The sequence below is a fragment of the Colobus angolensis genome, unplaced genomic scaffold, assembly GCF_000951035.1.
Source record: "Colobus angolensis palliatus isolate OR3802 unplaced genomic scaffold, Cang.pa_1.0 Scaffold30, whole genome shotgun sequence".
Taxonomy (NCBI): Eukaryota; Metazoa; Chordata; class Mammalia; order Primates; family Cercopithecidae; genus Colobus; species Colobus angolensis.
Window position 1 is genome coordinate 2,709,874 of NW_012116266.1, and position 12,497 is coordinate 2,722,370.

At 37.0% G+C, this 12,497-nt stretch overlaps 1 protein-coding gene across 2 annotated transcripts in view; it reads left to right on the forward strand.

Annotated features, from left to right (window-relative positions):
• The window catches only part of INO80D (INO80 complex subunit D), a 99,361-nt gene extending 87,250 nt beyond the window's left edge, over nucleotides 1–12,111 (forward strand). The window contains exon 12 of one of the 2 annotated variants that reach the window (XM_011949886.1): nucleotides 330–2,019. In XM_011949886.1, coding sequence (XP_011805276.1) covers nucleotides 330–1,495 — 1,166 coding nt within the window. In that variant the 3' untranslated portion in view covers nucleotides 1,496–2,019. Of the gene's footprint in view, nucleotides 1–329 lie in introns of both variants that reach the window. The other variant, XM_011949885.1, reaches the window with a different exon arrangement.
• Nucleotides 12,112–12,497: the final 386 nt, after the last annotated feature.

The following is a 12,497-nucleotide window of genomic DNA, read 5'->3' on the forward strand; positions in this document are numbered from 1 at the left end:
ACATGTATAATCACATAGTCACTGTGAGTTTTACATTTGTAATCCTTAGAGTTCCTAAGAATTTAGTACTTTGATAAGATGACTTTTGAGATGGTTTTCAGTAAATCAACTGAAGATGGTGATTCAAGTTCGTAGACAGCTGACGTTTCAGACCCTGTCCTGCATATCATTATTTCACTTTTTCCCTCCAATCCAAATCTTGGAAACTTTTCTTTTCAAGAGGGACTCTTTTTAAATAGAATATTGTTTAAAATAATTCAAATGTATGATTTTTGTGATGTAGGACTGGTAAAAGCTCTACTAATTGTTGATGGCTTTTGTTGACTCAGGGAAGAATGGAGACCTCCTCCCAACTACCGAAGAGGCTGAGGAGCTTGAACGGGCCTTGCAGGCTGTAACTTCTCTCGAGTGCCTGAGTACCATTGGGGTCCTTGCCCAGTCAGATGGTGTGCCAGTCCAGGAGTTGTCAGATAGAGGAATAGGAGTGTTCTCCACAGGTACTGGAGCTTCAGGAATACAATCCTTGAGCCGAGAGGTGAACACAGACCTAGGGGAGCTATTGAATGGGCGTATAGTACATGATAATTTTTCTAGTCTAGAGCTGGATGAGAACCTGCTCCATTCTGCTACCTTGTCAAACCCACCTACACCCCTGGCAGGGCAGATCCAGGGGCAGTTCTCTGCCCCAGCCAACGTTGGCCTTACTTCTGCCACTCTGATCAGCCAGAGTGCACTTGGGGAGAGAGCCTTCCCAGGACAGTTTCATGGACTTCATGACGGCAGCCATGCCTCCCAGAGGCCACATCCTGCCCAGCTGCTGAGCAAGGCAGATGACCTTATCACCTCACGACAGCAATACAGCAGTGATCACTCCCACTCCTCGCCCCATGGAAGCCATTATGATAGTGAGCATGTGCCGTCTCCCTACAGTGACCATATCACCTCTCCCCACACAACATCGTACTCTGGTGATAATATGGCAGCTACCTTTTCAGCAGAGATGCCCATCATGGCGCAGCACTTGCTCCCAACTCAACTTGAGGTGCCACTTGGAGGCGTGGTAAACCCCAGAACTCACTGGGGCAATCTCCCCGTCAACCTTGGAGACCCCTCTCCATTTAGCAACCTTCTCGGCGCAGATGGACATCTTCTTTCCACTTCCCTATCCACACCACCCACCACTTCGAACTCAGAGACCACACAGCCTGCCTTCGCCACCGTGACCCCCAGCAGCTCCAGTGTGCTTCCGGGGTTACCACAGACCAGCTTCAGTGGCATGGGGCCTTCTGCTGAACTAATGGCCTCCACCTCTCCCAAGCAGCAACTCCCTCAGTTCAGCGCAGCCTTCGGCCACCAGCTGAGTTCTCACAGTGGCATTCCTAAGGACCTGCAGCCCAGCCACAGCTCTATAGCCCCTCCTACAGGCTTCACAGTAACAGGTGCCACAGCTACAAGTACCAATAATGCATCTTCTCCCTTTCCCTCCCCTAACTGAGGGTGTCTGTGTGTTTGCAGGCAGGTGGGGAACCCAGTGTTTTCTATCTTTGTTTCCTCTTTAGCACCCCTCTCCCCTTTTCTGAAAGAAGATATAACAGATGGGGATTAGAGGGGCACCCCCCTTCCCAGTTCGATGAGTGGCCCTGCAGTGGACCTCGCTACAGTGTTCACATGTGCTCCTTAGCACTGGTGCTCATTCCCTCCTGGCAGGCCCACTCCGCCCCAGTGGTTTCCTTAGTGGTTCAGCACAGTGACTGGATAGGATTGATTTTTAGCAGCAAGTCCTAGAAGTGGAAGATACCTCAGAATACCAGTGCCCTTTACTATTTCCTAGTATTCAGATCAATGCTTTCCATTCTATTGCCAGGTTTTTACATAGGTGGTTCTAGATAGAATGATCTTATTAATTGAGTTCCTGTATAAGAGACAGCAAATGGTGTGTGGCAGGTCAAGACTGACTTAGCACCAACTGCTAAACACCACAGTGAGGCCAGGATTCCATTCCTAATTGTGATCATGTTTAACTAAAAGGAAAAAATGTGTCTTTTGACTGCCTGTGAGTATGCGTGTGCCCATGCGTGTGTTTTTGTGCAGTGCAGGAAGCGGCTGTCCCATTAGTTTGCGTTTTGTTTGTTTGTTTTCCCCCTCTGTAATGAATATAAGACTCTTTCTTTTCTCCTCTCCTACATCTCACAATCCTAATAAGGTTGGTCCTTCTTTTCCTCAAGTTTCCTGAATAGGGAGGGTGGTGGGCTGGTCGTGTGAAGAGCACAACCTTTTTCTGTTAAAAGTTAGCCCAAGAAGAAACAGAACGTAGAAAAGCTTGGATTCCCGTCAGTGAAGTAGGCATGTCCTGAAAAGCTTGCCTGGGACGACTGCAGGCTCCTGGGGTTCTGGGGCCTGATAGTCACTTTGTCTTTTCAGACATATGTTTGTTTCTAAATCCTTCTCTCATGGAATACATTTGCAAGATGTAATTAAAGAAAATATTTTGATGTGAAAAAGCAGGATAGGTCAGATAGATTTGAAAAGATGGGATCTGTGAACTCCTTGATCCATCTTTTGCTTTTGAATTTTTCATGTTTACAGTAGTGATTCTTTGGTAAGATTTGTAAAATGTTGCAGACACTTGTAGAATCAGTGTACCAGTTGTGAAGTGATGTGTGATATCTGAAGGATACACATTTTAAAGTTTCTTTCAAAGCAGAATATGGAAATTAGACATAAATTTTATTTGCCCTTTGGTACTTTTAAAATAATTTAAGTACTTGGGTTTAAGTAAATTTGAAAATAGTTTTGGGAAATGTTTTTAAAATCCAGGATTTTAGGGTTAAAAATCATATTGGGTAGTTTAGGGAGTTCGTGACTATGAAATGAATTTGTGAGGTTTCTTGCCTACCTTTTTTTTCCCCCCAGAGAAGGGTGGAACTAGATTTTAAAGGCATCTCTACTCTGCTTTTGCTGAGTAGTTTCACTGTCCCTTGAGATACCATTGGCTATTTATACCTGAGTCTAGTCTAATTCACATATATATATATATTTTAAAAGTTAAGTAGAGAGAACATACCTATTGATGTGGTTCAATAATTCATTTGTCAGGGAATATTTGATCTTAATTCCTTTCTAATAGGTAACGATTGGATGTATTTTCCTACTTCCTGTATGTATTCTCTTTATGCCATGCTAGTTCTAACCGGTCCCTTCTTTTGAAAGCTTTTCTTTCTCTGCTTTTTAAAGGAATGATGGTGATCAGTAGGCATTATGCAGATACCACGTGCCTGAGGTTATGGAGGGGAAATGTCACATGACTGTATGAAATCATTATATGCCCTATTTTGTATTTATTGATGTTTCTTTTTGTGGGCCAAAAATATGTTTGTAATATATTTAGTTTTTTTAAAATCATGGTAATTGATTGGAAGATTTATTTTTAATAGCTTTGCCTTTTTTGCAGAGTGCAAAATTTCTAAATTATAACTTATGTCATAAAGCAAAATTATATTTGGTATCACCATAAATTTCTATTCTGAATGGTGAGGACAGATAATTTGAATATTTCTCACCTGTGAATCTATATTAGTAAGCTTTTTTATTTTAATGTACTGTAATGAAGTGATCGCGAATAGTTACCTCTGCTCAAAAATGTCATTTAGTTTGTTAAACTATTTTCACAACTCATCGTAAGCATCTCTAGGTAACTGTCCATTCCCAGCAATTCAGTTTAGTCTCCATTGTGTATTTAAAGGTTGTCGCAGAGCAGCACATTGACTTCCTCATCAGCCCTTTGACAGCGAAGGGAAAGTCCTGGGTAGTCGATTTGAACTTTTTCTGTCTTTTTGTCCCTCATGCTAGCTGCTTGAAATTCTTCAGTTATGATACAAAGCTGAGTTTGCAGTAAGTTGCACATTTTATTGTTTGCAATTTTCTGTTTTATGTGCATTTAAAAGCCCTTCTCTGCTTTCTAGTAAGGAGGCATGAAATTATCAGGAATGTTGCTAGTTACAGCTTCACACCAAAAACTTTGAGTAAATACATTTTCGTTTGGATGCCCGTGATGAAAGCTGAGGAAAGTGGTTGAGGAATTACCAACAATAAACTTCTCCTCTATTTTATCTAGTTCAAAACAGATATCAAAGTTTGCAGTTTGCTTTGCTCTTGCTGTTTCTTATGAGTCCCTTTTTGGAAGAGAGGAGAACATCTATAAGCCCAGAGAGATCTGTGTTTTTCTTTTAGTTAATAGAGCCATTCTTGTCTGTTAGTAGTAACTTTGCTATTAATATGTATAGAAAGGAATGAAGTGTCTTTTACTCCAGAAATATGAAAATTAGTATCTTTCAAGGTAGCTCTTATGCTATCATAAGGCAATACTGGAATCAAAAACAAATCTTATATAAGGTCCCAAATAGGTAGAAACTAGCTTTTATTCTAGTGTTAAACCCATGAGAAATAGTGGCAAGGAAGTTTCACTCTGTTTCTGCAGTTCTTTGGGACTATTTATAAAGGCCAGTTAGATTGTGTTACTGTGATTTAATTTACAAAGTTGCTGCAGTTAATGGATACGTTCTGTGCTCTGAGAATCTGAATTCCATTCTAATGTGTGATATTCACTGGCTGTGATCAGTAGCATCTGAAGAAAAGATGGGCTTTCTCTACTCTCTCTACATAATTATTAATATTATTTTAATTAAAGTACTTAAGACATTGTTTTTTCTTCTGTAAAAATGGCTTAGCAATTTGCACATCTGGGTAGGTTATGTAGCTAGTAAACAACTCATAATCGTAAGTAGCAATTATACTTAACCCACCAAGTGACAGACTATGCAATGGAAAAATTTTCTAATTATCGTCATGTAGCTTAGACAGCAAAGGATTATGTTCTCTGGTAACCTACCATGTGTGATATAACTGCTTTGTAAATGACTTCCTGAGCAATTTCGTGTTGGCAGGCAGTGTGGTGTGTCTGGTGTCCCTCTATGAGAAGACTATAATCAGAAACAAATAGTAGGCATGAGGAGCAAGTTGGAAAGTGAGGTTATTATTATTATTTTCCTTAAATTGGTGTTACTGTCTTTAGTGTCTTAAGGCTAAAGAAAGCTAATACTTTATCTTTGCCAAATAATTATTTATAAGATTTATTTTTAAAATCAGCCCAGTCTCACACCTGAAAGTTAAGAATCATCATTTTCTGTGACTGACACTAAAGCTCTTCCTTATCAGAGCTTGTTCTCAATCTGTGATCACAGTCCACAGTAGCAAAGACAGCTCTTTGATTAGGAAGGAAACCATGTTTGTGATGCACAGAGGTGCCCTGTCCATACAGTTTTCTTCTTACATGAAAGAATTGACCTTTCCGTTGACCTGTACCATTCTGTTTTTATAAAGTGGATTAGAATTTGAGCATATCTAGTAAATATCGTGTGGTCAGTCCGCCGGTGCTTGCCCGCCATCTTTCCCGTGCCTTGGCATCCTAGGGGTGCTGGTGATGGTCAGTGGGTGCCATCAGTCGGCAGTGCATGTGTAAGGCAATCTCCTCTCCTCCAGGTTAGTTCAGAAGGTCGCTATGGGTTGGTATTGCAAAAAGATGAGTATATTAACACTAAACTTACTAACAGGTTTGAAATTCATTAAAAATTAGTTTTCAGTTTCTTCATCTTTCTTTTAGACTTCTTTTAAAATTCTCTTCTAAATCTGGTATATATAGAAATCTAATATTATGGTCTTCTAAATAACTCTCCCGTTTAATGAGGCAATTTAGAGGATTCCTTGAAAGAAAAGTTAGTCATACTGAACAGTCTTCATTTGTATCTCTTTTATTACCAGTATTTACATTGTTCTCAGGATATTTTTCCTGACAAAAAAATATATTTCTTGGGGGTGGAGAGTTATATATATATTTACATGAAAGAACATGATGTTTCCCCCCTCCCAATACATTAACTGAATCTTCACTGGCTTTCTGTAGAAAAGTTAAACAGTTTAATAATATCTTAATATCTTTATAAATTTTCCTATATTCTGGAGGAAACCAAAATCATGTTTAGTAGATTAAAGTAACATTTTAAATACTACCTTTCCAATAAAATTTGTAATGAAATACCAGTGAAAGACATGTTTGGATATCTGTTAAGCATTTCTCCCTGACTAATGAATTAGGAAAGAAAACATCAAACTTTAATGAATAGTTCTGTCTCTTCTAATAAACAGTGTCATTAACGCTGCAGTTGTTTGTGCGTCAAACTTTGGGAGCCTTATTTCTAAATAGCAGAAATTCTGTTTTCACTTCAGCCCTTATCTTTTTGTTAGTTTTTCTCTGCACTGTGATACAGAGCTAATAAGAGGAAATGTGACGTTTCAGAGAGAGAGCAAGCAAATTGGATATGACTTTTTTTACCCTATGTTCCCCAATACTGGGGATGTTTGGCTACTTTGAACGCAGTTTTGAGTGACCTAAAGTTTAGAACAATACTCGTATAAGAGAAAAATCTATCTAACTCTCAGTGAGCTCCGTAGGGCAGCACAGCTTTCCATCTTCTCTTCCGCCTGCTCGCCTCTGCCCACTACAGTCCTAAAGAATGCACATGCACACATGATCTGTACCCATCCCGGCCAAAGAGGCATAGAATCCTCTTCTTTCACTTTTTTCTTTTTTCTTCGTTTGCTTGTTTTTGTTTGTTTTTAAAGCTGGGGACCACTGAAGTAAGCTCTGTATGCACCCAAAGTTCCCCTTGGAAAAATTTTCAACACGCAGTGCGGAAGGCTCCAATGCAGCTAAATGCCACACCATTGCTTTTACTTGGGGGAATAGACCGATTTGCCCTGAAATGACTCCAACCTGCATCATTAAGGTGCAGGTGGCTCCAGTGGATTAGTGCTGAAATGATGGGAAGTCTGACACTTGTTGACATTGTCTTCATCTGTTTGGAAGGGTTGAATCTGTTCCTCTCAACAGTGATAGTTCTTTTCACTGTATAGTATTGAGTATGTCTCAGGGATTCCTTGTGGAAATTAGGGCAGTTTTTAAAATAAGAAAATAGTTTTAAAAGAAACTAAAGGTGACTCACATTGAAGAGAGCGGAAGAAAGAGGAAACTTTTGGTTTTGTAGCCCACAGTGTCTTGCATAGGACTTTTTCCTTTCTCCTCCAGGCTCTCATCTCAGCTTCAGAATACAGAATCCTTTCCCATCACGCACAGCTTTAAAACTTTTATTTAAAAATTTCCTTCCCCAATGAGCTTTCAGAATACTTATTGTAGATTTTAAGAGAAAAGGTATATTAATTTATGCTATTAACATCACCTCATAAATTATAAGTTTTATACTAAAGCTGTATTGAGTGTAATGAATTATGTTGCCTATGTGTTTAATAGCTAAATATATATGAGCTTTTTTTTTTTTTTTTTTTTGACAAAACAAACTAGTGAAGCACCTTTTTACACTGGATCTCTGGCGTGTCAAGGTGTATAGCTATCCTTTGCTACCTTGCAGATATATAAAATAAAAGGATATCCTGGGGCCTCAAAATGTAGAACACCTTTAGACCATTTATAACTGTTCCTAGAACTGTTGAGAATCATGTTGTTTAGTAAATGATCTGTGGTTTACATAAGATGGCTAGAAGATTAGTTACAGGGTACATAGAAATACATAGATCAAGTAAAACTCCAACTACTGTAGCTGGAATTTGTAAACTAAGTTTTTAAGACCTCTTTTATTTCCTATGGATTTATTCTTTAATTTACAGTTTATTCTGTAAGTTGGGAAGTAAAATAGAGAAAATAATAAATCTAGATGTTCTCAGTGTCTTATTCAGGAACTTTTTATCCCTCCTCACTAAGGAATTCCCACTGTGACTTTAAAATAGAATTAAATTACTCGTGTGCATGTATATGTCTGTATTTTTTACACACATGCAAAAATATACATTGGGGGCACGTGTGTGAGAGATATGAATGTCTGCTTATATAAAAATAGATAAAGGTAACCGAATGTATTGTAGAAACATGATTTATTTAGTTGAGGGTATTGGAGTTACTTTCTCATTGTCTCTGTTGTATAAATACACCAAATTAATCATTATGTTATCTTATGTTAAAAGGCTAGCTCTGATATCATGTGCATTTTATGTTAACCTTTGGATTAACTTATATTATGCTATGTTCATAAAATGACATCAGAAATAGGAGGTTCTAAGATCAGCCTCTCACTTTTGAGCATAAAAATAAGAGAGGGAGACAGACAGCCCCAGACATGAGCTGTGTTTATCTATTGTGGTGATGGGACCAGAGATCTGTTGAACCTTTTTTATGTTTATTATAGATTTCTTTATATTCTGAGTAAGAAAATATTGTTGATCATCTTTTCTTGGTGAAGTTAAGAAAAAGTATAGGCCTTTCATGAAGAATATTTGGAAGGGGCTGCTTTGTTTAAGGAGTTGGTGGGATCATTTCACCGTGCATATGTCAAAGCTGGGGTGATTTCATTTCCAAAAATTTTCAAAAAACTTTTACTCAGTTCTGCTGTTATTTATTAAGCGTGCTCCCATCCCCATATTTTAGCTATAGGAAAAATTGTGCTACCCCTGATTCATATGGAATTAAAAAAAAATACATCCCTTTATTTTGAGTTTTAAGGTGTTATTTTGCTATACATTTATTACTGGAGTATCTGGTGGTCTGAAATAGTCAAAATTAGAGTTGTTATTCAATGTTCCAATGACATTTATTTTTAATACTTAAAAAATCATATACTTCGAAATATGTCAAAACAACTTCTGATAATATACCTGAATTTGTAGTTGTCTCTTGAGCATCATTTACTTCATCTTAGATATAGTGAAGACCTAGGAAAGCTCTATATGCTGTTCTTTTCTACAGTTGTATTTTTGCAGCATCTCCTGGTTTCATTCACTCTTGTTTTGGGATTTTTTTTTAATCTGCATATTTCTTGTACATATGCATGCAAATGAAAGAAGGGAGTTTGTACTGGTGCCATTTCTCCCTTCAGTTGCTGGTTAATGGGATTTGCTAGAAAAAATTCTCCCGATTGAAGGGTAAAAACAGACCCTTATGTGTATATCTGTACAGAGATGTGTATATGGGATGTGGTGGCACTTTGCTGAATGTGAACTTGCCTTGTCAATGGAAAGATTGAAAAGTATTATGTTTATTTATACATTTGTATAAATCTATATATACACGTATGTATATGTGTGTGTATAGATAAAGCTATATACATATATTTCCCTTAAAAATGTGTGTGTATAATAGGTAAACAGCCTTTGTTAAGCAAGATTAAAGTCTATGGAAAGTTCTGGATTATTCTGTAAGCCAGAGGAGGTGACAGTCTAGAGTACATCATCAGAACATAGTAAAATGGAAGTCCTTTGGATTATAGTCTTGTTTATGGATATTACACAATGAATGCCTGTCTGAACAATTCTTACTTGCCAGTTCCACTATTCTTCATCTTCACCACCTTCTACTGGTCAGTCTCTCATCACTTAAAAAGAAAAAGAAATCACACATCATTGTGGTTTTTTTCTCCTTAATTCTGTCTTTTCTGGCCGGAAACTTTTGGCTTAAGCATATTTCGTCAACTTCTCTGTTTTCTTTTAAAGATCTTTATCTCTGAAATTTTCCCAGAAGACACAAGTTTTGGTAATATTACCAATAGTAATTTCGAGAATTGGGCATTCATCTTTGTCTCAAAAACAAACAGAAAGCCAACTTTCAAATAAAACAAATTTGAAAGTTTTACCTCAATAATTTGGGGTCATTTTACTTAAATTACAAGTGAACATAATTATGATTTTATGATTGAGATTAGTGTTAGGTTTATTTCCACACTTAACTGTCATTAATTTGTCATTTACATATTTTTCTTTGCTTTGTAGTTTAATCATAACTTCACCATTTACATTTTAATGGAAAGCATACAAGGTCACATGTAAGCCTCGTGAATTCTGTAACTAACTCATTCTTCTCATGATGAAACTGCTTTGATGAATTCCTGTGTGATGAATTCTGCTACATTTCCTTTTGACTGTTCTCGGTTTGTGACATTCTGTATTAACTTTGCTGCAGCTCTCTAGAAAACTTGCATCCCTATATATTGTGCCTTTAAAGCTCTTATGCACACACAGACAAAAGTGTATATATACATGTCAGAGCATGTGTACATATGCTTTCATATGTACTCACACAGTATGTCTCTAGTATATATTGTGGGAGTAGATATATAGATATTCAAAGGCAATGAAATATTGCTCTCTAGATATATATGTATATAAATAGTGTTGATATAACTGTATATACACATGTATATGTATGAGTTTTAAATGGCAATCTTTTACATTTAGCAAAATGCTGCCCCTACTGGAATATTGTCACTGCAGTGGCAGTTGTATGTAATGATTTAAAATACATTATCAAAAGTTATTTAAAGAACATTTAAAGTCTCATCTAAAGACATCCACACACTATTTATTTATCTTCCTTTTCCTTTTATTGTTGTGTTTTTCTTAACTGAAAGGGAGACTGTCATTTTAAAAATGCCATCTGTCCCATGAGAGTAAGAAAGAGCTGGAGATTCACTTGAGGAGCTTTGTGCATTTTTCCTCTCTCTGAAGTGCAGATGTTCCACAGACCAGACTGTTTGTTTCACTTATAAAGCGATCCTAATATTTCCATTAGTGTATGTCATCCACCATCTCCTAGATCAACTTAATTCACCAATTTCCCTCCTCCTTTCATTAATAAATAATGATTATTGAGATCATTTTGCCTGGGGGAAGTTAACTACTCTCATGCTGCAGGGAAATATATCACCTAATTGTTATTTTGCCTTGTTCAAAATTCAAATTTGAAGGAAAGCAGCTCTCTCATGAAGCTGTCTTTAGCACATTTTAGTTAAGGGCCCTCCCAAACTCTTTTTTCTTTCTTTCTTTCTTTCTTTTTTTTTCCGAGTTCCAAGTTGCATGTGCTTGAAATAGATTTAATTCTTATTCCCCACAGTTTCAGGTATTTTTCATTAGTACATCAATTTGACACACTGAATGCAAGACTATTAAGGACGAACTATTAAATATTATTTTTTTTTGTGAAGAGTTGGCAGCAGATTACATCTCAAGAACTTGCAGAGAGAGGAGGGTTAGATGGACAATCCTAAATTGTAAGATGTTAAAAAACAGTGAAGTAAGAGTACTCCTGAAGACTAAAATAGAGAGGCTGGGGTTTGAGCCATTTTACTGAGTAGCTTAGCTGGAACCTGATATCAGAAGTAGCCTTTAACAAAAAGCCTCTTGGCAATTGTATGGTACTAACAACTAGAGTACTGAAGTGTAAGTCGAAACCAAGTTGCAGTGGGAAATCAAAGGTGAGGTAGCTTATTTGAAACCAGCAAATGAGACAGGTTGGACAGTTTTAAAATCTCTTCTAACAAAGAAACTGCACGGTAGCAAGGACTAGCGGTTCTCAAAGCCCTTCTTTTTCAGTGTTCTCATTCACCTTGGCACACAAGTATGTTTAACAGGCCATACATTAAAAATAAATACAAAAATATAAAAGCTGCTTAAAGGGAACTTACAAACTGAGAATCTCTCCTCTGTATTTGTGTTCATAGTGGCTGCGAGTTTAATTACATGCACAAAAGTTAGGAGCCATTTGTTTCTGCACAGACTGTAGGAGCAAGATGAGGAGATGGGCAGGTTTTGGTAAGAGCCCCCAGTTCTAGTGGAGAGGCATACTTGTGGCATTGGGTGTGGCATTGCTGGGGGAGACCACGTTTTGGGAGGCGATTGGCTTTTGGTTTGTAATTTCCCTTTAAACAAGAAGAGATGGCTCACATTTTCCATATATATCTCAATGAATGTACTGTATTACTGTTTTAAAAAATTTGATGAAATAATAATGAATTGGTCTCCTTTTGTTATCTGGTCCTTGTTTAATTTGTTTAAGGGTTTTTGTATACAAAAGTTTACATTTTTATGTATATTTTTCTTGTGTAAAAACTGATGTAATATGTGTATGAAACACTGTATGTATTATCTGTATATAGTGTGACAAAATCATTTTTCTTTCTTTCTTTTGGATGTATTAATAAATCTTGCTGTGAAGTAGCCTTGTTTTTAGTTTAATTTTCTTTGCTGGGATATTGATGGAAGCCGCAAATCCAGGGTAAGTATTTTTCTGCCTTTATTTGAATACAGTATTTTTTAATATTTTGTATTTCACCAATAACTCTAGGCAGATATATTCATGATTTTTATGGTTGAACTAACGATAATTAATATTTGTAATAACTGTGGATCAATCAAATACTATCCAAAGTAATTTTTGATAGGGTATCCAGCCTTGAAGTTCAACCAGAAGTTGCATTTGAAATTGTTGTATGCTATAATGGAAGTCTTACAAGCCAATTTCTATTTCTTTAAATCAGAAGCCTCTTCTGTCTTCATTTTCATAGCTTCACAAATATGAGAACAACTTCGTGTGTTATAGCCAA